Here is a 25,856-nt window from a genome sequence, read left to right as displayed (position 1 = left end):
CGGCTGCGTGGGGTTAAACCACGACATAAGGTAAACAGGGGAATAAAGCTCCAGAAGTGACTTTTTCTCCATTGCCAATGAAAGCCATAACTGAGGCTGGAGATGTTCCAAGTCATGCAAAAAGACCAGCTCAAAATAGGTGTCCACACAGTGATCATCTGCAGTTCGCAGAGATTAATTCTACTCTAGCTGAATCAAGACCACTTTTTCACACAGGATTAAACTGAACTCTGTAGGGCCAGAACTGGTGTTACTCTGAATTTTCACACCATACTGGGTGCAAGCTCGTGAAAAAGTTGAGAGTAAATGTAAGTGGAATCTACTACTTCCAAAGTGATCACAAAACATTTGTCAACTTTTCAGAAACCACGTAAGTTGTTTAGCCATTTTTTTGATTTAGCACCACTGCATTATGAATATAAGCCTTGTGACCTCTTATGATCCTTTTATAATTAATCAATTGCTAGTGATGATCTAGTAGATGGTACCTGTTTACATAAACCTGCTGAGTCAGTGATCTGGAGGCTTTGTGACCCAGATATCAGAAGCTAATCAAGAATTCCTTGAGAGATTTATCAGGATTTCCCTTTAGCTACATTAAGAAAAGTTTCTTCCACTTGCCCTGCCTTTGACTATCTTGGAAGCTCTCCAAATACTGACTTTGCATAGTTAGTAGTAATTTCTGCAAGTCTGATAAGGCGGAATTCAGACCAGATTTAATATGGATGACTGCATCTGAAACAATCATTTAAGGCTCCCTTTAGAAGAAATGAAGACTTATTCACTCCATTCAAAAATAGATGTTTCAGATAAATCGGATAAATTACACCCTAAAAGTCCCTGTTTCTCTCTGTTGATTATTGAGGAGCCCAATGACTAGTCCACATCTGTAGGCATTGTAGCTATTTAAAGTTAGATTAAATGAATTTTCCAGGAGTGTCTGGCATGTGACCTTCAGCCAGCTCAGCCATTTAACCGTCAGTTAACCTTGGGCTGGTCACTTCACTGCTCTGTGCTTCAAATTCTCCATCTGAAAGCTGGGAAAATGATGCTTTCTTTGTTTATAAAGTATGCTGACAGCTTCTGAAAATAGACGCATGATGGCAAAGGGTATGAGGAATTCAATAGAGGCTATAAGTGTGATACATCACCAAAAATTGCTGAAGTAATCATAATCCTTGGATATGCAACAGATAGGAAGTAACAGGTAAGAGTAAGAGAGTGATTTTACCCCTGCCTGCACATTGGTGAAACCAACACTGGAATAATAAGTATGTTAGCAGCTAGAAAAGACAGCTTTGATAAATTGTGGCTAGAGGGTTGGAGAAAATGCCAACATAGATTTAAAGAGCTCAAGATGCCTAAGTTTATCAAACAAATCCATCAATGAATTTTTTTTGCTGATTATTCTAGTATTGTACTGGGTGAATATACCAGAGACATCAGCAGTTCCCTTAATAGTATGAAGAAGAGAATATTGAAAACAATGGCCAGCAGTTAAGTTGCAATAAAGAGCAAAGAGTGAATGGGCATGGGAACAAATAGAAAAGTAATGACGAGGTCTCGTTTCCTTCATAAAAAGGAAAGAATAGATGCTTCAGATGAAGAATGCTTCAGGCTGACAAGCTACTGGGCTATCCACAGGGGACAGTCAGGAGGAGGAGTGGGGCTAAACTTGCCACACACAGTACCGTAGTGAGTAGACAAGAACTAATTTCATGCTAATGGAATCAAATAATGACTGCAAGGGAGGAAGCAATTCAATTTCTATTACCAAAAATCAAGAGGAGTTACAAATCAGGAGCAACGTACCACCTGCCAGCCAGGTGTGATATTTGGAATGCCAGCTTTAACAAGAAGTCCCTACCTTTACCCCGGCTAGCATGCCAGTTGTGGAGACGCTGAAGTCAAGGTAAGCAAGCGTTTCAGGGTTAGAAGGTTTGTAGATCTGTGCAGGCCGCTTCTTTGGCAAATCGTCTAGTGAAAATAGAGAAAGAAAATGTGTGTATCTGACTCCCATGACAGATAGACCTCTGAGTGCTTGACAAATACAGTGATAAAAGAAGTCCCCTAGCCTTAGTACTCACCTGTATCTAGTACCGGAGGCCACGTTCTGACATCCACTGCTGCTGCCGCCTCTCGTGACCGTAACAATTTACATATTAATTGTGTAGTCATTAAGCAGGCAGAGCGGCTCACCTAGAAATTTAAGAAATAAATAATAATGCAATGGAATATTGATTAATTCTCCCACGAAAATGAGCAAGACCGTGATTTATTTTCTGCCAGAACAGGACACAGATATATTAGTCTTATGTTTTCCAATAAGGAAGTGGAAAGATGCACAAAAAATGCAGCTCACAAAGCAGACAGAGTCATGCGAGTTTTACAAATTACATGAAAATTGCACTTTGAGAAGAGTGTTGTAATGAAACTAAAGGCACCTTAACAGTGAGAATGTGGCTCTTCCAACACATTGTATCAGTTACCAACCCAAAATGCCAGTACAGAAAACTCTGACCAAAACATTTCCTATGTGATGATAATATATCTTGGTTTATAAATAATATTTTCACATAAACCAAAACCTAGCCTGACATTTATATGAGTAATTTTACTATCTCAAGTCAATTTTATGTTAGCCATATATTCCTGATTCTGTGCTAGTGATAAACCACTGGGAACTCTTTTGATATTGGCAAAATAACTCTAGACCAAAAACTGTGCAGGTGGCACTAAGAGATGAAATGGTGAGTTTACTGCAAATACCATCTGCACTGAATTTTAGATGATACATGCTGAAGGTATTCTCCTTTTAGGTTTGCTATTTTTAAAAATACATAAGTAGCAACTACAAGAATATTTCTTACTGATTATAAAATTGAATATATTTAAGGAAATATTCAGACAACATAAATATGAACACTGTTAATCACTGAAGACAGTACAGAGGAAAAATGGAAAAGGCAGCATCATTCTTCTTTTCCTCGAACTTTGAGAATCTGTGCAAATATTGCTAAAAGTACTTTTTTTCTTTAAGGAATCAGAGACATTTCATTGCACACTGAATTTCCAGTGTTCAACCTAAGGAAATCAGTAACCATATGCACACTAAATTTTACCACTGAGCAGAAGAGATCAACTTCTGTTGACAGTAATCTCATGGAGGTCAATTTTATAAGTCAACTTTATAGAGCACATGAGGAAATTAGGAGCATAGAAGCACTGACGCAAGCTCTATTTACTTCCTCTAATCCCATGATTTCCCTGTACGGACAATCTAAATACTTCAAGCTAAAAGTGAAGACAAATGAAACCACGGCAGCATCCCTCAATCCAATCATGCCACTGTCATGGCAAAGCAAGTTAATTCTTACATAGCTAATCTTAATCTATAAAAATCTTGATTTGGGACATAGTGGAGCCATAAAACAAAAGGAATTTCAAGAGTTGGTGGTTACTAGCCCTCTCAGGAATTATATTATCTGGAAGATTAAGAGGTTTATTAAAATACAGAATGTCCACGCCTGGAGAATAACAAGTTGGAGGTAAATACGTAGGGACGGTGGGAAGGAGGAAGAAGACATCTTAGCTACATGTTAGCAACTGCTTCGGATGGGACTCAATAATGTTCAGTTATATTGTACTACTACGAGTTCATCACCAAAACACAATTATGTAGGCCAAATTTTGCTCAGGAGTCATTCTTACTGACTTCAAAAGGTGCTTTGTAGACATGTCAGAGCAGGCTTTGACCCCATCACACCAGGAAATTTGTATGATTGCATTGGCAATGAAGGAACAGCCTCAATGTTTTAATTTCTACAAGGTCATCTCTCTCCAAAATGAAAGAAAATCTTGTGTAAAACAGAACTGAGAGGCTTTTAAGTCAAGCTGGTGTTAATATGGCTAATAAATTTCAACATTTTATTTAGACTATTGAAGGGACGATGACTAGAAGTTAGCTTAGACCTGTCCTAGTCTTTCATCATGAAACCAAACACATCTAGTTTGGCTATTAAACATCAAAGGAAAAACAAAATAACACATTTTATATTCTATATACATTTCTATAATTTTAACAACTTATGTCTAAAAACTGTGAGTGCCGAAATATTAAATAATGAGAACCCTGAAGACAATAGGACAATTTCTCATACCTCTACTGATACTTTGTGGCATCTGATGCCATAAAGCCACAAATTATAACTATCTCTAGTACTTATTACTTCAAAATATCAACATTAATTCGAAATGTTAAAATCACATTTGTCTCAACTTGTTTTTTCAGACTCAGAATTCCATTCAATAGATTAGAAACTGCCAGATGTAAAAGATTATCTCTTTGCAACGATTTTATTTCCCTCAGTAACGAGCACAATGCAGTTATTTATATGCAACAAAGACTAAACATTATTTGATAAAGCCAAAATACCGAAAGAAAGCATTGAATGAAAAAGTCTGAGTAACACTTCTCTGGATGAAACAAAATACCGACCAACATCTTCACAACAGAACTTTGAAATTGCTTCAAATTGCAAAACAATTAGATGTACAGAGCTGAGCACAAATCACCATCAGGTCAAGCTAAGCTTTCCATTGGGATTTTTCTCAATAGTCAGTGTAGCGTTGCCAGGTGAGGAATCCTACCATTCTTGGCATATAGCTAAATACAAGAAAGAACTTGAAATATATTTCTTGAAAAGAGTAGCATAACTGTGGCAAAATGTCACAGCGGAAGTCAGAAGGTTGTGTGCTGTCAAGCAGTGTTGACCCTTCAACACACTGAAGTCCGGAATCTTTGGAAGGAATACAACTCTTCAACCTACACCACCACTCACTTAAGTTACCGTTCCTAAAGACCACGCAAATCCACTGCCCATTTAATCTACTTGTGCACTTTCAGGTGTCTGCTCACCTCCACAATCATCTTCACTGTAGGTAACGTGGTAGCTATGTTCTGGGGATGTGGAGGTCGAACTGTTATTGGCACACAGCCTGCATACAGGCATCCATAAAATGCAGCAATCAGGTCTATTCCTGCATGAAGAACAAAACAAAAATCCTCCCCTGAAAATCAAATAATTTAATCACAGTCACCTATGTCAGCATGAATATTACTTGGAACTCAACTCAGAAGGTTAAATGAGCGACTAAGTCCTTTAACAGACTTCTTTTTCAGTCCCTTGTCAGTATTTGTTCAGCTTCACTGATTCCTTTCAATTGTACTGTTCTTCCGAGCATGAAAAACCAAAGGCGACACAAAGCTGCAGCCAGGTATCATTTAGGTGAACACCACTTTTATGATCAGGAAGTAACCTGTTAAAAAGACTGATTTCTACAGATTAATTATCTTCCTAAATTTACATTTATAGACAAATGAGAGTCTACAAGAAGAGGATTGCCCCAGCAAAAGGATGAAGTAGGACAATGCCTGTTCCTATCAGCTGCAGAAGGAGTATCTGGAGGTTTCATTAAATACTATCTTTCTCATGCCATTTTTAACCTCAGATATGCAGCTTTGACTTATCTACCTGAAATTTTACAGTAAAAAAGGAAGTTATGTTTTTGAAATCCTGCTTCTAACATAAAAATAAGTGTTGTTCTATATAAACATTGACTGCAGGTGACAAACTGTGGACAGCACACTTCAGGCTATCTAAGGAGGCTGAACAGACAACAGCACAAAGATCCCGTGAATACTGTTGTTTGATAGCTCCCTGATGCTGTACACAGGCTGTGATAAGACGACAGTGGGGGCTGTTTTATTCTTTCAGTGGAAAAGGATCTGGAGTACTGATAGGTGGTTGTTCCTTCAGTAAAATGGTTTATTCTTGGGAAGTGAAATACAGAAAATAAAAACTTAGGTTTAAAACACTAGTCTTCTTTTGTGGAAAAGGTTTTCTCATATTAACCGTTGAGAAATTACTCCTATATAGATTTAACCAGTATCTTGCAGCCCTTACAAACCAAATATCACAATACAGACCTTAAATCAGACTGTTTATTTCACCAACACACATGAAATGCTAAAGATAAAAAAGCAGCACTAGATCAGAAATAATTTCAAGCAAATGTCAAACGTGGTACTGGTCAACACAAGCTTAAAAGCTCTTATGTCAAAGGATGAAAATCCAAGCCACAGAGAGCTGTCTAGGTTAAAGATGTATAGAGAAAACAGTGATTATAATTTGGTATTTCTTAATCATCTGCTATTTATTCATCATATTTCTACTCTAAAAAAACATGGATTACTTCCTAGGTATTGCTGCTCTACGCTCAAGAAACGCAGCATTTCCAAGAGGGAATTCAAAAGGTGAATCTAAGAACGCTCAGCAGATGGAATATTTTAGCAGAACTGTGTGCTCATAAAATAGTATATTTCCAGCAAATTAAAAGAAAAACAATAATTAAATTTGACTGCTTATAAGAGACAGGTTTTAAAAACACAGGTTAATCGTAATCTGAACCCAAAGAAATAATATCTATGTGCATACGCGAAGAGAAATTCTTTTAAATATGCTTGACTAAGTTCAAACAAATGTAAAATAAGGCAAATATTTTGTGTTTTGCCAATTAACATGATTTATAGGTTGGTAACACCACCAATGCAGCACCATTCTAAAGGATCTTGATAAATTTTTGGGACTACCAAGGTACCGAACATGGCAGATCTTTACCTGGTGGGTAAACCAAAGCCACATGGTCTCCATCTTGTAAATGTCCCCTTTCCATCAACATGACAGCTATCTTCTCAGCTCGTTTATGTAGCTGGACACATGTTAGTGAGTTGGCTATTGTTCCCTGCACAGGAAGAAAGATAAATGTCACAGAAGATAATGCTATGTGCTGAAACTCTATTTTCCTCTGCACCTTAGAATTTACTGGATGAGGTGCAGCCACAACGTCATGCAATCAACTTAAATATGGAAACCTTCAGCCTTATTCCAAACTGCAGTTGGAAAGAAAAAAGATGTTTGTCAAGCAGAGGAACGTTCTCCATTCCCCTCTCTGTACCTTCTGCCCTCAACTGTGTTTTCTCTCTAACTAAAGGAGTACAGTAGTATGCTAATACCCTGCCCATGTAACCTGTACTCCCTCCCTTGCTATACAGGCAGCGTTCCTGCTACAGCCAGGAAAGTGCCTTCATGGTCTCTGCAGCAATCTAGAGAATCTGTGGAGAGCAATCCTGAAAACTGCACTTCGTTGTCTGCACGCTGGAAGGAAGCCAAATGGCACAGCAGAAATACTTTAAAAGACAAGAGATAAAAGACACAGGAGAAAACAATACTTTGTGATGGGGAAAAGAATTAATCTGGAACAAAAGCTAAGCACATGCATATAAATGAAATAGAAAAGAAAGACATTTGTTGAATTTGAGTAACTCTGGTCAGCATGAAAAAAAAGGGGAAGTGAAATACGCTACATCATTTGGCAATTCAAATAGTGCTACAGTGTTTCAAATTGGATGAGTGTTAGGGTTCTTGCATTCCCTAAAAATAGGTATGTGTGTATATATGCACACACATAAATACAGTTTTAGAGAAATAAATAAATAAATCACAAAATTCACTACCACAGTTGAAACCTCAGAAGAGAAGTCTAAAAGTGAACATGCAGGACAGGCTGACTGTGCCTAGAGCTGGTCTGGCCAGGTCTGGGCTGAGATAAAGGGACAGGGCAGTACGGGAAGGGCTGCACGTCTCTGCCTGTGTATCTGTTCTGTGGAAAAAGGATTTCAGCCTCCAGTACTGCTGTGATATACCTGGCACCTATCACAAGCACTAAGTTCACTTAAAAACAGAGAAGCTGAAGAAATTGGGAAAAAGAAAGGTAAGAAAATACATACACTTAAAAAGAACAATGTATCAAAAATGCAATGCAATCAAAAATATTGTATCACTGTCCTTATTAAGAGAGAAAGCAATATGGTCTTCTGTTTTAGATAAATATTCTTTACACTCTATTTTAACAAGGCAGGAAATAATAAGCATTTGGCTTGATTGCTGGTTTCTATCCACCATCACCATCCCACACACCACTGCAGCATTTATTGACCACAAGCTTCAGAGAGGAGAGAACAGTTTGATAAAGGTCTAGCACTGGAAGTAGTGGCATGTTACCAGGCATCACTTGGCATTTACAAACTTCATAACAAACTATATACGAACTCAAACACTGTCAACAAAGAGGACAAATCTAACTGAAAATAAAAGGGCAAAGTCAGGGCTTAGCATTCCTCTTCACAATCTTCAGCAATGACACTTACTGAAATGCACTTCAGGCAATTTTAATCAGTCTTCTGAACAATGCGGAGATCATTTCACTAAGAAAGCTTCCTCTAAAGACATATGCAACTATATGGATGCTGGACTAGAGATGGCTTGCATCTGTCCAGCCCTAAATATGGCCAAAGTGACCTGAGGTCTGGGTGTCCTTGTCACTGTAGACCTGCCAGTAGGAATGTGCTTAAACTCTTCGTTCCTTCTTTCAAGAAATTGCCTCTTTGCATAGTCATGGGAAGAAGGACCTTTTATATCCCCGCATACATCAGAAGCACAGACCCCACTGACATAGAAACAGAATTGCTGCAAATCATGTAAATTTGTGCAAAACTTGTTTACATTTAAGACTTCTGGCACTTGCTGCACAGGAACCAGCAGAAAGACAGTGTTTATATGAAGTGCAGGGAAGGAGAATCCTGTTGTTGGACAAGAATCATTGGCAAGCACCAGGCAACTATTCCCTTCAGGTCTTTTACACGAGGTGTCCTGCAATGTAAAGGTGTTGCAATCCTTCATGGCACACTAAAAACAATGAACTGCGCTAATTTTGAAATATTCCAAATTCTCAAAAAGCTTGGGTTACAGGAAAACACTAATCTCAGTGGATTTCTATTAGTCATCCACTGAAAGATGCCTGGATGTTTTAGAACAAAGTGTACAGACAATGTGCAAGGAAGACAAAATGGGAAAAGTTACAAACCAGAACTAAAATTCAAGATGGGCAATAAAACTTGCCTAGGCTAAAACACACCAAACTTGTCACTTCTTTCCATAAAACGTTAAATCTCTCCACAAAGCATTACATCTCTCAAACAAATTTCATATGATAAGATACTCCACACCGAGAGTGTTAAAGGAGCAGAGAAACTGAATTTCAAAATTCAACTATTTTTGACTTCTATGGAATGATAAATTATTTTGTAAATCCTTGTTTTCCACATTGTGTCCTTCCCTCCCACTGTTTGAACCCTTTTGCCAGCATGGGAAGTCTGGCTTTATTTAAAGTTCAAAAGCAACAGCCTGTGTGGATATGACTGGCTCTTTCTCACAGCATCTTTGCTCCTAATCTACAGGACCGAACAATGCACTATTTTAATGCTGTAATACTGAATCTATAAACAGCATTGCCTCTCAAGTTTTCCACTTTGCCACAGACAACTACATTACTACTTCACTATTATCTGTCAAGTGGCACATGTTCACATACTAGCTATTAATCCAAATTTAAAGGAAGTCATTTAATAACTTATTGATAGCCTCAAACGGAACTTTGGTACTAGCACTGTAGTATGGCTGGGGAAGCACATCCTGTAAATACAGTAAGTGATCATTTCACAGAGGTTCACAAATTACTGGAGGCTTAAGAACCCATCCAAATTGCGTAGGGACCACATGGTCTAAGACAACACCAGGTGGCCCAGGGGAATAGCACTATTCCAGGCCCCTACTCTCCTGGAGACCCTCACACACTACGTATGTTTCCCAGTTTTGACAGATGTGTCTAGATGTATTGTGGTGGGATGGATTGAAATCAGACTTTCATTCTCGATGGTGGTCTTGGGAATTATTGGTTTGTCATCTACAATCATCTAGGAAGTCTGTAATCACCCACTCTTAGTGAAGCCAAGTTCTGTACCACCTGACATGCATTAATTCATTTTTGATAAGCAATGAAATGCTGTGCCAGGCTGGCACCTCACGTAGGCTATGCAGAGAGATTTATTACTGATCCCCTGCAGACCTGGTTGGATGCTGGACATACCTCTTCTTCTCTTCACCTCCCTTCCCCATTCCCACACCTCCCCAGATGGTCCGGTCTCAAAACTGAGATTATTTATTTCCCTAAATAAAATAATTATTGTTTTATTTAGGGAAAATGCTTTGATTTTGCCAAGCCTGTGCTTTTCAAATTGGAAATCAGGATGGTGAGCAGTATTAAATACTACTCTTCGGTATAGGAACGATCAGTATTGAAATAGATTTGCAGTGTCAGCTCACCCAAAACATATATGCGGTGGAAAAAGAAATGAGAAATGTGTAAGGTGCGCTCTCTGAAACAAAAGCAATCTATATTTTGACAACTGGCAATGATTATTCTCTTTTCCTCTCTGCCTCAGTGAACATTAAATATAACAGCTGAGTATTAATGGGAAAAGAAACAGAAAGGTCGCGTTCAGCCATAGCATGAGCAGGTGCAGCTGAAATACCAGTGTGCCATTTTCCATGCTGCAACCCGTCAGAGTAATGGTCTGAGCTTCTTACCCTGCAGTTGAGTAGAGTGTAAAGCACATGGTCAGGAGTGGTCTGAGCTCTCCACTGTAACACTTCTGAGAGGAAGAGGAACTAAAATAAAAGCAGAGTGATAGTCATGACACTAAATAACGTTTTCGGTTTAAAAACCAGGTAACTATTTTTGCTAGTTTAGCTATGTCTTTCTTATTTATATGCTACATATTACATCAACACCCAGAAGCACTAAACGTGAATTAATTCTCTTGTCACCACACGTATTTATAGCAAGGTGCTTTTGCATGGTAGCAGCGGCCTCTCTGGAAGTGAAGCCACTGCTGGGATGGTGCTATATTACTACATATACTTTCAAAGCAATAAACCAGTTCTTACTGATCTCCCTGAATTTAAGCACAATTTTAATTCTTTAGGTTCCTCTCTTTTTCTTAGTATAAATACATAAATATTTATACAGCTTAGAACTTACTAATTTAATTACTCACATAAGCCCTCAAAAGAGCTGAATTTCAAGTTAATTTTACAGGATCAAAATAACAACAAAAATGGTCAGGACCATATATGCAATCAAAATTCCCTGGACTCCGCTTGAGCTAGTAAAAAAGATATAATAGAGGGTGATTTCTAGTAGAAGCCTCGTTAACACTTTCCACCATGTTTGTTCTGTTGTCCCATGTACACTTATAAAAAAAAATCCATACAGATGAAATACAGTGATCCCTCCTCACGTCTATTTTATATTTATCTGTAAAAGGGGTTTTGAAATATTTTAGTGTGAATTAGAAACAGCAATCAACAAATTCTGCAACAATAATAATACTGTCTATGTACTGCTAAGTGTCCTGATGCTAACTAGCTAAATATAAGCCGTATCAGAAAAGTTTAGCTTACCTTTCTGGCTTGGTCATTATCTTCTATTTGCCCCAAATCTCTACCACTGGCCTGTGCAATTCTTTTTCCAGAGACCAAGTTCCCCACCATCACAGAGGCAGGGCCAATTTCTAGAATAAATCAGAAATGTGCAAAGTGCAATAAAAATCCTTTTCTTGTGGATGAAAATTCTTTTTATTTCTTTTGCATTACATGGTATTTTCCTCATTGCTATCCACAGCATCAACTTTGAGCACATCTCTGTTGATACAAACTTTGGTTGATGGACCAGAAGTAGCTGGAAGATACACAGGCCTGGATTCATCCTCTCCAAATGTATCTAACTGAGGAGCGCATTTAGCACGGGCTCTCTACAGCCAGAGACACATCCTTGTCTGCCTTGATATGGGGAATCTTTGGAAAATTCAGCTCCTAATTTAGGCATGTCCATTCAAGTGCCTAAAACCAGATGAGATGTATCCAGGCTTCGGGGACAATGTTCCTATTTCTCTCTTCTGTTCCCTGGGCTAAGTTGCATCTGTATTAGCAATTCTGTAATGCTATAGACATGAAGCGACAAGGATTAGGAAGGCAGAAGGTGCCTATGATAAAATATATGCAAGCCCTTTAGCACAAGGTAGAGACTGAAGAAAAATAATTTAACTTTAGAAGAAAGGAAGATGTCAAGGCTGACACTTCTCCTTGAGGTGGATTTCACTGATGCTTTGTTGCTGCCATTAGGGAGAAATACCTGTCTCACAGATTACATTTACGCTCATGCTACCACTTGTTTTCTGCTTCTCCAGCGTGGATTACTGATTAACCGCAATTGATACCAGGCTTTACTTCTAGTCTATGATGTCCAAGCTTTGTCTCAGTGATGGTATGTGGTATAAGTGTCAAAATAGGAGGTCTAAGTAACCAGATAATGTACAATAAACAACATCTACAGACTACTCTGCTTTCAAAAGACGAAAGCAACACATCCTCTGGGTATGTCACAACTACGCAAAATGGGAGAATGTGATGCTATCGGTTTGGTTTCTGCGTTCCTGGCATTGCTTTTACCATAGTGATACATAATGTACGTAATGTAAGTTTCTCCATTGCACTGATCCTAATTCAGTGATTACTTTGCGAAGCAGCAACAAGGAAATACCAAAGTGAGCACTGCAGTTAAAGGCTTCATTGCTTTTGTTAAGATAGCGGAAGTCACTGTTAGCCTCTGAGTCCCAGTATCCGCAAACTGAGATTATGGTTTTGATTTCTGAAACATTTGTCCAAGGGTTTTAAATAAAGAAACAAGCTGACGGTTTTGGTAAACTTGCACTGAATTCATGATGGATAGTCCCTATATTTGAGATCCAGAGGATAAAAACAGTTCATATTCCAAGCTGGTTTTCAAAGTGGAAAGTAACCAACACTTAGTCTTACGTAGCTGATTTCAGGTCTTAAGCCTAAGGCTACAGATCCAGAAATCCTTGAAATTAATCTGAGTACTAAAATCTGCAATTGAATTCAAAGTAAAAAATTTGCTGAAAAGGTTCTCATTCATTGGGCATGAGTAACCAGCGACTGGACTACAGCAGGCTACAAGGGCTTTCTCGGTTGTTTGAGTCAGGGCCTTGCTGTACCATTTCATCCAATATTCTTCATAAAGTGTGGCAGAACTTCTGAAGAACCATTTTAGAACTAGTTAGGGTTTTCCCTCAAATATAACTGTTTTAAGAATAATCCAGAACCTCCCTACTCAGGTAAAAAACTTTATCCTCATTCTTGGGTTTAATTCATTCATGACCAGTTTTTAAGTACTTGCTCTTCTTCCAACACTGACACTTAGTGTGAGTCCTCTTCCTCTCTATTTCTACTTTATAAACTCAGCCTTCAAATAAGCCAAGATTTTATCTTTCTCTGTTTCAGTCTCAGTCCATCCTCTTCAAACATAACTGACCAGGAATTTGCAAAGAACTCCAGCTATGGTCTCAGCAGTGCCTTGTAGAATGATAAAAATGTCTTCATCTTTACTGAAGATGGAGCTGATTCTCACCTGCATTAACAGTTACTTGATTTTGCTCCATACAGTACCATAAATACACAGCATTAAGTCATGGTCCCTTTGCCTTCACTCATCTTACCTGGTTGTTTTTGCCTTGGTTTAGGCAGGTTTGTTACACATGTGTGGGGACACATCAGCACGTTACAAGGATGCAGAGATCCTTCCAAGAAGAGCTGTTTGGTTTCTGACAGGTGTATTCCTCCCAGCGGCGTCTTGGGAAGCGTGTTTGCTGGTACGAGCGCTAAGCAGTAGACCCCGACTTGATGAATACTGTCAATAGCCTAAAAAAAGCAGGAAGTCGATTTTAATGAAAGGCTAATTTTTTATCATTCTAATAAGCACATGTTGTTCTGAATTACTGCATAAAACAACCCTAATAATTAACTGGCAATGGAAAGACACTTCAGCAATGTCAGTAATAAAGAGGTTCTTTTCAGTGGGAACAGGTGGACGGAAATGAAACACTGATGTTATTACACTCATTCCAGAAGATAAAAAAGCAAACAAAAACCTGGTGATAAATACACAGAAATCTATTAAGAAATGCTACCTAGGCATCCCTCAGGCACATGTTAGTAGCACGCATCCTGGAGATTTATTACTAAGATTGGCTGGCAACTTATGTGAAACTGATTTTAAACGGCGCACTTCTCAGAATTAAAGTTCAAAGGTTTCCTATCAACTTAACATCCAGTCCATCTTGTAGAGCAAAGAAAAATCTCAAAAGTTGCATGTATATCATCATATACGTACTGATGTATGTAGCTTACAAATTTTGTAAATCTTTCTAAGATAATAACTGTTTAACTCCCTGATTACTGTGTAAAAGATCCACAGGCAGGAATGGGAATTGGTACAATATAAGGCAAAACTACCAAACTATCCACTTGAAAAAAAATCTGTTGAATGAAAACCTGAAAAATAAGCATCTTTGAATCTTATAATAACCATGTTTGTTGTCTGACAAGTGGAATAAACTGCATCACTTTCAAAAAATCTGTAACGAACAGTATCTATGTAATTTACTTAGTTAAACATGAATATCCATGCTCTTAAGATTTTAATTCCATACATATTTTAACTGGTTATTTTCCTTACGTTGGTAACAAAAATTGCAGGAAGTGAGTTAGTCAGAAAAACAACTTCAGACATCCATGCAGACTGAGAAACAACTCACAGACAGCATCTCTAATGAGTAGTTAAATGTTCAAAAATATAATTTACTTAACTTGCATTTTAATTTTTAACGCTGAGAAAAGTGAACACATACATTTGTTGCCTTGAAGATACAATCCATATTCTGAGAATCAAATAATCCATTTATAGTTATGTACTTAAGTGTAGACCAATAAATTACTGATTACTTCTACAGAGACTCTAAGTAATGCTCTGCTCTTGGCTTCTGTTTGCTTCATTTTTTATTTATTTGATTGAAAAATTTCACAAGAAAGAATTATAAAGCAGTTATTAATTTCACAAACATTGCAGTTTTAGTAGTGGTAGATCTCACTGTAGTATTGGAAGACCTTGCTGCTGGTCTTACATACACCTTACCTGAAAGATCAGCAATAGCGAGATATATATGACAGCCAACACATAACGTCTCATGTCTCATCATAATCTCCTAATCATAATGTCATTTGTAGGTGCTGAAAAGCAGTGATAAATCATGGGATCCTCACCTGACATCAGCTTGAAGGAAAATTGTTACAGGGCAAGTACCCACTCTTTTTCAAACATACGACAGTGTGGCTCCTAGAGTTGGTGAATGGAAAGCAATACTCAGCTGAGGTGGGATGAAGGATGTTATATATAATGAGTCCCCAGTGACTTTAGAACTGTCTTCTTTGATAGCTACCTCTGCAGCACAAAGCCTGATAAAATGTCATGGGTCATTCAAAATTGTCACCTTTCACATTCTGGAATTTGGCACTGAAGCAGGGAATGACTTTGTTTCACAAGGGTGAGCCCTAATGAACTGAGCTGTAAAATTTCATGAGAGAAGAGTACCAGTCAATTTTAATACTGCTGGCATTTATGCCTGTTGATGAGATGGCTTGGTTTTTGAAATTACTTTGTCCAGCCAGAAGTAAACAGAGTATCTGAAATCTTTATCCCTCTGTTTCATTGAGAAAACAGATTAGAGATACCAGGACTTGCAGATTCCAGATTGCTACGTTGTTCAAGCTAAGAAACATCCCATTCTGACGAAATTCTCCAGGCAGACACACTCCAGTTCTGCAGATGTCCTAGCCTTGCCTAGTCCTGTCAAGTCCTGCTAGTGTGCTGGCACTGGTAAAACTAACATCCAGTCTGGCAGGTACAGGAACCCCAGCCCTGCCTGAAGGGTCAGATCAGTTTGCAGCAGTCTGGGTGATGAATGAGTATCTAGGATCCACCTGACTGAACTGCTGGGAGACCTGGGATCTTCACTCACACTGTCACTAAAAAACCACACTCCTCCACTACTCTCAAGACACTCTCTACCCAGCCTGACCACTCCCTCCCAACCATGCCTCTGCTAAAATCCACAGATGCAGTCCAACATAGTCCCATACGTACAGCAGCTCTACTGTCCTTCAGCCCTCTGCTGAGGAGAAGGAAGGGCCAGGGACAGTCAGAACAAGGTGCAACCCACTGGAAACAAGTCCTGAAAATCGATGTAGCTCAACTCTAGGGAAGAGATGCAGAGACACAGCAAGGCACAGCAGAAGCAGGCAGTGTAGGGCAGGGCTGGCACAGGGCAGCACATGCAAGATATTAGACGAGTCTCACAAATATCATCAGAAATGAGTAGCAATTTGGTAGTTTGTTATCATGGACGTCATTGAGAGTCATGACACAAGTGTGATATTGTTATGTTGCTCATCACTAACAGATGATTCAGATACAACTGGTTACCACTTCCTGACATATGTCATTAAAAATCTGATTGGGAAGGAGGCACAATGCATCCCACATGTTGCTGGCTTCTGTTCTCCATCTCTGCTCTCAGCTGAAGTGGAACCAGAAACTTCTTGTTCACATAGTGACACATGCCAGAGTTGCAGACTTCACACACGGGTGATAAAAGCAGCCACACGTATGTGTACTTTGATATATGGCCTACCACTCCCAGACACTGCTGTGACTTGATCATACCCAGAATAACAGGATCGACTTTCGGCAGGAGCAACTTGACACTGGACTCCCACAGTGTTCAGTACTGAATTCTACTGGCTATGATGGTGTAAGACATGATTTCTGTAGAAGTCACAAAAATGCTCAGCCGACAAAACTGGAGAAATGTTAAGTCCAGAATTTCAACCTTTTCTTTAGGAGCTTGTTACTTGATAAAAATTATCAAAGCATGGGCAATCCAAAAGCCTCTCCTTCTAAAACAGGTTGCCCTAGGTGCTACTAGGTGCTTCAAAGGCTTTCTGTGTGATGGACAAGCTAGAGGTTCTAGCTTTTCTTGGTAATAATTTAGATCTACTGTGAATATGAGATGCCTCTAGCTGTATGAAATGTAGTTATCTTCTAAATCAAGAGAGCAGACAAACCTGTCTTGAGATGGATGAAAGCTTATTTGTTCAGTCTCTTCAACGATACGGTAGACAGATTCCCTTTCTTGTTCAGTACAAAGCAATAATGAATAAAAACATCTTCTCTGAATTGTGTAGGATCTTTTTCTTGGGCTCTTGGGTAAAGCAAAAAGGATGTTTGCAATATATTTACCTGAGAAGAGTCCTTGAGGAAGGATAGAAAGGGAGGTAAGCAAGGGAAGTGGAAGTAACTGGTGACCAGCTGTAGACAGAGCTGAGACCATTTCACAAGGCAGCAACAGACCGACTTCATTTGACTACATCTCCGTTAAACCTATCGCTTTTGAGTGACAATTGGCTTCATCATCGAGATGGAGGAGATGGAAGATGACTGCTATCTAAAGTATCTAATTTTTTAGATACTTTAGATATCTAATGTGTGTGGACATTCAAATTGAAAAAACTTTGAGTATGGTAATGATATTGCCTTAACTTGGACTGCTATATGTAAGGAGAAGATCAGAATTTTTCAGTATTCAGTAGCTTCTGTCTTCTGGCCAAAGTGTCCACAACACCACCAAGGTGCGTTTCATCACAGCGGTACGTGCCTTGCATGATCCACCAGACAGCTGGAATGGGACTCCTTGCAATAGGTATCCTTTATGCAGATAACCTCATGGCAGATACCTACATCTGAGCTAATCAATCACTTCCCTTCACTGGAGAGAAATCAGGATTTTTAGGCTGTGTTTAATTCAGTTTATTTTAACAATCAACATGGTGCACTAGTAACACATAGTTCTCTCCCATAGATTAAAAAAAAAATCTGGAGATCTAGCTCAGATGTATCAGTATATCTACTTTTGATGAGGTCAACTCCATACCAGTGCCAATAACTGTTTAGTAAGAGACTTTGGTAGCTTTTGACAGTATGAGTATATAATACATTCACTCATTACCCTTTTGAAGTAATGAACGACTATATCCTTACGAACCATACGCTACTCTCTCCTTGCTATTACTTACTTCAATTCATCCCTGTTTTCTTACAGCATTTTGATTAGGAAAAGGCTTACTCTTTGGGTATGTGTGGCCCAAATAGGAACTGTCACTCAGAAGAATCTAATTTTGTGCTCATTAGGTGCAAGTGCAACTGAAGGTGGACTTACAATTATTCAAAGACAAATGTCAGTTACCTTGGGGGCCTGAAAGATCAATAAAAAGAATATAAAGCAAGAAAAAATAGCTTCCAAACGTACATACAGAGCATTACCTGGAGAACTCTACTCATCCACTGAAAACTGTCTTCCTCTGTGGAATCTGGCCTTTGCTCAGCAACAATAACTATCCTTTCATCGTGCAGCACGCTCACTGAAAACACTGCTATTCTATAGAAGAGAAGAAGACAAGAGTATTTAGTGCCAGGACAGACGGAAAAACCTGTCTTCTAAATTAACCCTCCATAACTATGATTTTGTTATTCATTACTCAGACAACTGGTGCATCAATTAGTATTTTATTTATGGGGAAAAAGCAACAAGAACAGTTTTGGCTAACTTCTGGAGGAGAAATAGGGTGGTTTGTTCTAAGATCATGTAAATACAGGCATAATGTCACAGCAGAGTTGGAGAAGTGAACCTTCTTGGGATAAGAAAAGCACTACATTTGGGTCACACTGAGGTGGTTGTTCTTTGGCCCCATCTTAGAAGAAAGCAATTGCAACATCATTTTGTGAGACGTCTGCCATATTATCACGTGTGAGCGCATGTTACTGCATTAGGCTCTTCAGAAGTTTTAGATGTCTCCTGCTCAGTTTCAGCACCTTAAGAAGGTCCACAAGGAACCGCTGTCATGTTCAAGAACTTCAGTGTTAGGCACATTGGAAATGTTCAACTCAGAGAGCTAGGATTCTGTTGAGTCAACACCTTCAGAATTAACCAACTGTTCAACAGGAAATTTTAATAATCACGTTTTCGGACCTTGGTATCTCCTCAACACTGTTGTAGGTTTCCCTCTGCTGTCTCCTGGTTCTAGCCATATAAACAGCAAAGTAGGGAAACCGCAAAGAAATTTCGTATCATTACTATTTTACTGATATCAGCAACTTTCAGAAAGCCCAGTGCAGATTAGGCACTGCCTTCTGAAAGCATTTTGGGTCACTTACACCCGGTCTAAGCAAAGTAAGGATTTCTACATAATATAGAAAAGAAAGGATCAAACCTTCCCCTGTAGACAAATTTCATTGGTTCCACAGCCAGTGCTGTTGCTACAATGTCATCAGCATTATGTCTTCTTCCACTGACAACCATCAAACCATCCATTTTGCCAATAACAAAGACAAGTCCACCTGGGCCTATAAAGCCTAGTAGTCCAGTCCTTATAAAAGGATATTCAGTGATAGGGCCACCAGAACTGGTCATAGGAAACACCTGTAAGACAGAGAAACACAGGTCTTCAATTCTACACACAAAATATTTCAGGCACGCTCTCTCAGATGACTCTTCTGGAATGAAGTAAATAGGTCGCTAGTGATGCTCTTTACTCTTCACTGCCCATAAAGGGAGTGTCAGGAAACTCCTAGACTAGTGTGTGCGATTTTCAATACCTGAGTTCCAGCAAGTTCCATCCCGCTCTGTTTTCCATGTACATTTCCCTAACCATGGCTCTGTACATCATTTATGACCTTAAAAAAATATGTAAATCAACATAAACAGTATTGAATAAAAAACCCCACGGTGCAGAGTGCAGCTAACCTGAGGTGTTATGTATAGGTTACCTGTGAGATTAAATCGTAAACATTACAGTAGAGATTCTTTTCAGTACCTCATGCTCATTTCCAGCACAGTACTGAGAAATATGCAGGCTAGAAGTGAAACTATTTTAAGGTACTGTACATTAATGACTCTTGCAGCTGACCACATTTTTATCTAAGGTCAATTAAGTCCTCACAATATCAGTGATAATGCCTTGTGTAGCATGTCTAAAAATGAAAATACAGCCCTATACAGAGGCTCTCTAAATGTCTGAACACCAGATGCGTACATGACTTCCACAGGATAAATTTCTACCGTTTTTCCTACCCTAAGTAGCGCAGTGTTATCATTCTGGCATGTGAGCTACTTTGAGCTGCATCCTGACACAACCACAATTTCCTACCATTGCTTCTTTAAACTGAAATAGTCTCAAGGCAAGTTATTTAATACAATGGCAAGTGGAAGACCTGGCTATATAGTGTCCTTCAAGGCTCATCTAAAAAGAAAGGTCAAATTCTGCTGCCAGATGCCCATGGGTGACTCTTATTGAACAGATTTGATGCTTATACATCCTCAGCCGTAATTTATTTCAGGAACACAAAACTCTTTGACTCTCTAATACCTGCAATGTGAATTACACAGTAAAACAGAAAAGGCCCACTTGGAAAGGGCTCCTAAGATCATGCTTAACTTTAAAAATGAGTGGTCCTATTCACTCAATGGCAATTTATTTGCTTACCGTTAGGAATAAGTCTAAGTCAGTCTAAATATGCTGTTAAACTGCAGACCCAGTTATGAGTTATGAATGATTTTACACTTACAGCAAGTACTATAAAATTTCTACCCTGAAATATGTCAAATCCGGCATTATCATTCACACTGGGTATTGCCAACGGTACTTGTAGCACAGTAATCAGCTATCAACAAATTTCAGATCACAATGGCATAGCAGGATTCCTGGCTTCAATAGCAGGATGGAGAATTGTATCCACCAGTCTCCATTAACTATTTAATGTATAGTGTTTACAACATTCAAATCTGCATATTGCAGGAGATATTAGTCATGTTTGGTCTATTAAAAATGGTAATATCGGAGCATTTGTTAAGGGAAATGTAAATGTATTTTTCTTAACTGTTTTCTCAAATATTAAAAGAGAAAAGGATCAGTACTTAATAAAAATCTCAGCTCAATTTTTTTCAGTATTTCTCTGATTTGTTCAGCCTTTCGTACTGGCTTCAGCAGAAGTTAATGATAACAAGTGAGCAGATCCAACAGAGCTATCAATACAGCTGTCTGCACTAGAGCTGAAACCCACTGGAAAACAGATTCCGCAAAGCAAAAAGCCTTTCACCTAAGGCAATTGAAACAAAAGCAGGTGGGGACTAATTAGAAAAAGGTATCTTTGCTATTGAGATACCTCTTGAAGACTACATCTGTCAGGATTCTGTATAAATGCAAGCCTTCAATGCTGGCTGGGTTGTGGTAATGTTGGAAACTGCTTTTTAAAGATACCCAGCAGCCTTCCTACTGTTCGCAACAATCAAACTCTGCACGTAGCTAGCTCATAGACTTGTACAGTATTACCTTTTGAACTTTGTCTTTCTTCCTGCTTTCCTTCTGATTATTTCAGCCCCTGGTATCTTCTTTCAAAATTAAAGTAAAAGCTTTTCAGACCCAGAACTAAACTCACATAAAGATCTGCTATTGCACTTAATGAAATGGGCTTCAGTGCAGACTATCTGGCTAGAGTACCTAAGGTCCCAAGCCACAAGCATTGATTATTACTGCTATTCTGATATTATTACTATCAGTATTTTATGTGAAATATTATCCTGAAATAGAAAAAGTTAAAAAGGAAGGATTTTATATAGCATTTTTTGGACAGCTTACCTCAAAAGTATTTTTGGTCATGCCCGAGAGTCCATAATATGATGTACCCGTTGCAATAGCACATACACAAAGTTCTCCTATTTCATCTGTTTTACAGAGCTGAGGAATTCCATCTGGCTTCACTGAACACATTATAGCTAGAGGGAGAGCAAAGGACTTTAAAAAATATTATAAAATGAACTACAGAATAAAATAAATGCTGCAGGAAAGACACCGTGGTGGAGTTGACATAAATAAATTACATCGACTCTGATGTCTAACAATCAGTTTCTCAAACAGCAGGGTGTTCAACATTATCAAGTGTTATTTATATTATAAATAATACTTATACAAAGAATGCAAAGATCTTTATGTAAACTCAGTCTTTCCACTGATAACAAAACCTAATTTGCCTTGCTCTCTAAAATTCCAGTTGATCTGTAATATTGCTGTGAAATGTGATTGTGTTCCCAGTTTTGCATACTGAAGACCAGATTTGCCACAGTCAGTGCAAAATGAAATAACCTAATGGAGTTCTTGATAATAATTACACTGCCAGGGAGGCAGGCAACCAGGAAATCAACCTCTCACAAAGTAGCATGTAACACCATATGAAAGATCAAGATATTCTAGGAGACTAGTACGGTTGTTTTACTAAGAATTTATCAGAGCTCAGACTCTCTCTCACCGGGCTTACAGGACTGCAGAGACAGCAGGAGCTAAACGGGAGGGATTAGAAAGCACTGGTCTGAGGAAGAAGCACTATTTTACATGCGAGACGTGAATAAGAATCAAGCATGCTGCTTTAGCTACAATCCCTGGAGTAGGAGTCCAGCATGTGTAGATTTTGCAGTTGGAAAGAGGATATGATGAACAAGGGAGACCAAAAATGAATCAGCATGTCTTTTAAGTACAAGCGTAAAGAATCTTGAATGACCTTTCACTCGGAGCATAAACAGGAGTGTGTACTTTTACTAAAATGATCAGAATGTAGTATGAAGTGTAAGATGGCACATCTATAATAATATCTTATACGATAACTATTAGACAACAACCGATCTTATCGTCCTTTATTTTAAGTTGTTCAACTGAAATTTTATAAGATGCATCATTATGTTTTATTCCTTTGGTGCATAACAGACAAAAAAAAAAAAAAAAAGAAAAACCGCAGTATTATCCTTTTCTAGTCTCTGTAACATCTCATTTAAAATCTAGCTCTTAGGAAAAATCTTATCTTCATCTTTAGAAGCACTGGCTTCAGTCTGAACTTATTAACATGAACTGTTCAGTCATACCTCCTCTTTCTAATAACTGGGTGATAGCACAAGATCTTTGGAAAAACATTCTGCAAGCCTTCAGATAGCAATTTTGTTGATCCTTAGCACAGGTTATGAAAACTTTCACTACTGAGTCTCATCTGGGTCAGGCTTATGGATATTTATAGCCTCCAGACATCGGAATCCAACTTTCTTATTTTCTGTACCAGTTAAGGAATGGATGTTCTGATATGGTGACAGGTTGTTCAAAGCACACCGCTAATGCAAGTAAAGACAGCCATGGAGGTAAACAGAGAGAAGAAATCTTGGGATTTCCAAACTATGAAGTTTTACAAAGTAATGCTTTTGGACTAAAATGTTTTCAAGTACACATGTTCTAATCCCAAAGCTTGTTGTCTAACAGCAAAGTATGCCCACCTATGACTTTTTACAGCTAATTGCTTAAATTGATGAATCATAGTAAGTTTCAAAGAAAGTTCCTTACCTCCTGGCATCACTAAGCCAACATCCTGGACAGTCAGAACGGAAAGCTTTTCTTCGGAGTCCACTCGAATCACTCCATAAGTGAGACCATGCATGGACAGAACTCCTCTGCCTGGTGGCTGATTGCTGTCATCTGTCGGCCTGCAACCATGGGTTACAACACCAGTGCGCCATCAGGCAGGCGTAAGCATTTACTTATTCTTAATGGACTACTATTGCAAATACTTCTCTATCTGAGAGTTTAAAATTTCACCTTCTTTTTTCCCCCTACTAGACCTGACAGAATCCTGTTTTTCAGTCATTTCTAAGTAATTATGTCTGTCAACTCTCCCATTCAGTGGCCACCCACATATATGGGGCCACAGAGACAAAAGTAACACCTAACATTTACCCAAACCAGCTTGTATTTAATTTTCAGATAGATTTATAAAGATTGCTTGATTACCCAAGTAAAGGCCTTTTGCCTCGTTTTAAAAATACTGAAAGGCAGTGCAGAGGATGTGGAGGGAAACTGCACTCTAAATATTTGGAACTGATCAGTAAATAACTTGATAAACTCTCTATATGTTACCTATTTTGAGGCAACCTAGAACTAGGAAACCAAACTCACCTGCCAGACTAAAAGCCTAACTCTAGCACGCTGGTATCAAAGCCAAGATTAGAATACAAGTATGCTGTGTTTAAATCACAGATACGACTTCCCACTCCCAATACTTAAGCATTTACAATTACTAAATAGAAGAAATTGGGTTGTAATAGATTCACTGCCAAGCATCTGTGGAAGCTGCAAGGGCTTTACCATCTCTGTTTTAGTGCATGTAATTGAATTCTTCCTATTCTAATTTACCACATGAAAATCAAAACAAATTACACCTTCATCAGTCATGGTCAAAATGTTGTGGATGCAGCCTCTTTGTAACGCCTAAGTTTGCTCATATTCACCGCCGACATGCTGTACAATTCCACAGCATCAGCACAAGCTGTCTGTCAACTTGTTTCAATATAAAACTGCCTGCTCTATCAGTGGATACAATTATACCTATGCACAGTGTGGCTTGAGCAAACTAACGTTGACGTATGCAAGTTATTAAGTCTGGGGAATATGTCAGGGCTTTTCATGTCTGGAAAGATTCTTATACTGTCCTGCATTTTAAAATGCAAAACTGGAAGCTAATGTGATGCTGACTTGAGTGTGGATAATACATCCATGTAGAGCAGCCAGACTCCAGCTATTTTCAAGATGGATAAAACAGCTAACACTTAGTTCAAGATTCTGTATTTTTCCTAAATAGTCCATCATAATACAACTATTTTTTAACAGATAATGTCCTTTTATATGACATTTCTCTTCTACTGTGCTTGAAATACTAGATGGGCCTTAGTCAATCACGCTCACTTAAGCCCTGCAGTGATCGGCCCTATAAATTTCAATTAATAGGTTTTACGAGGCATATTTCTCAAGTGACATCGTCAACAAAGAAGGATGTGGGCACGCTTGAAAACACGTTAGAGCATGACAAACGGTGCTAGTAAACAAGCAGCTGTGATAAATAACATTCCCATCATCTGAAAGGAACTTTCAGCGACATTATTGATCAACTTCCTCTCAACCTTGCTCCCCAAAACACACATTTTACTGCTCATGAGAAGAGAGTTGTGTCCTGCAGGCACACACAGCTTCTCACAACCTGCTAGGAGTAGAGGCCATCTAGACTTTCATCACATACACTTTCTTGCGTTACTGTCCTGGTTTCGGCTGGGATGGAGTTGATTTTCTTCCTATTAACTGGTATAGTGCTGTGTTTTGGATGTAGTATGAGAATAGTGTTGATAACACACTGATGTTTTAGTTGTTGCTAAGTTATGTTCATGCTAGTCAAGGACTTTTCATCTTCCCGTGCCCTGCCAGGTGCGCGGGGGGCTGGGAGGGAGTGTGGCCGGGACGGCTGGCCCAGCTGGCCAATGGGCTATTCCATACCATATGGCGTCATGCTCAGCATATAAAGCTGGGCGAAGAAGAAGGAGGGGGGGACGTTCAGAGTGATGGCGTTTGTCTTCCCAAGTAACCGTTACGCGTGATGGAGCCCTGCTTTCCTGGAGATGGCTGAATACCTGCCTGCCGATGGGAAGTGAGCCTTGCTTGAGCACGCGGCTTTTGCTTTACCTATTAAACTGTCTTTATCTCAACCCACGAGTTTTCTCACTTTTACCCTTCTGATTCTCTCCCCCATCCCACCCGGGGGGGGTGAGCGAGCGGCTGCGTGGTGCTCAGTGGCTGGCTGGGGTTAAACTACGACAGTTACTTATCCCATCCAAAGACCGCTAAAAAGAAGAGTAGGTGCAGCTTTGAAAGACACTGGCTGTGTACAGGACAGGGGTGCCAGGGATGGAAGCTGGAGGCACGAGGCCTGCTAGGATCATGTTGGGGGACTTGTCAATAGAACTACACTTGCTGTGCCCTGGGTTGAGGTAACAGCTTTGCCCGTGTTAG

General features: G+C 39.0%; 1 protein-coding gene across 1 annotated transcript in view; it reads right to left on the bottom strand.

Moving 5' to 3' along the window:
* Nucleotides 1-1,849: 1,849 nt before the first annotated feature.
* LOC104076229 (disco-interacting protein 2 homolog C) overlaps nt 1,850-25,856 on the bottom strand; it is a 96,614-nt gene continuing 72,607 nt past the window's right edge. The window contains exons 17-27 of the mRNA XM_009577022.1: nt 23,367-23,506; nt 21,627-21,763; nt 19,203-19,411; nt 18,256-18,370; nt 13,538-13,739; nt 11,424-11,533; nt 10,548-10,628; nt 6,681-6,804; nt 4,919-5,040; nt 2,088-2,199; nt 1,850-1,977 (exon numbers count right to left, since the gene is read on the bottom strand). Of these exons, the coding sequence (XP_009575317.1) occupies nt 1,850-1,977; nt 2,088-2,199; nt 4,919-5,040; nt 6,681-6,804; nt 10,548-10,628; nt 11,424-11,533; nt 13,538-13,739; nt 18,256-18,370; nt 19,203-19,411; nt 21,627-21,763; nt 23,367-23,506 (1,480 nt within the window). The remainder of the gene's footprint in view (nt 1,978-2,087; nt 2,200-4,918; nt 5,041-6,680; nt 6,805-10,547; nt 10,629-11,423; nt 11,534-13,537; nt 13,740-18,255; nt 18,371-19,202; nt 19,412-21,626; nt 21,764-23,366; nt 23,507-25,856) is intronic.

Source organism: Fulmarus glacialis, unplaced genomic scaffold (assembly GCF_000690835.1).
Source record: "Fulmarus glacialis isolate BGI_N327 unplaced genomic scaffold, ASM69083v1 scaffold9724, whole genome shotgun sequence".
Taxonomy (NCBI): domain Eukaryota; kingdom Metazoa; phylum Chordata; class Aves; order Procellariiformes; family Procellariidae; genus Fulmarus; species Fulmarus glacialis.
Note: the sequence above shows the minus strand (reverse complement) of the source record. Positions and strands in the feature narration are given on the sequence as shown.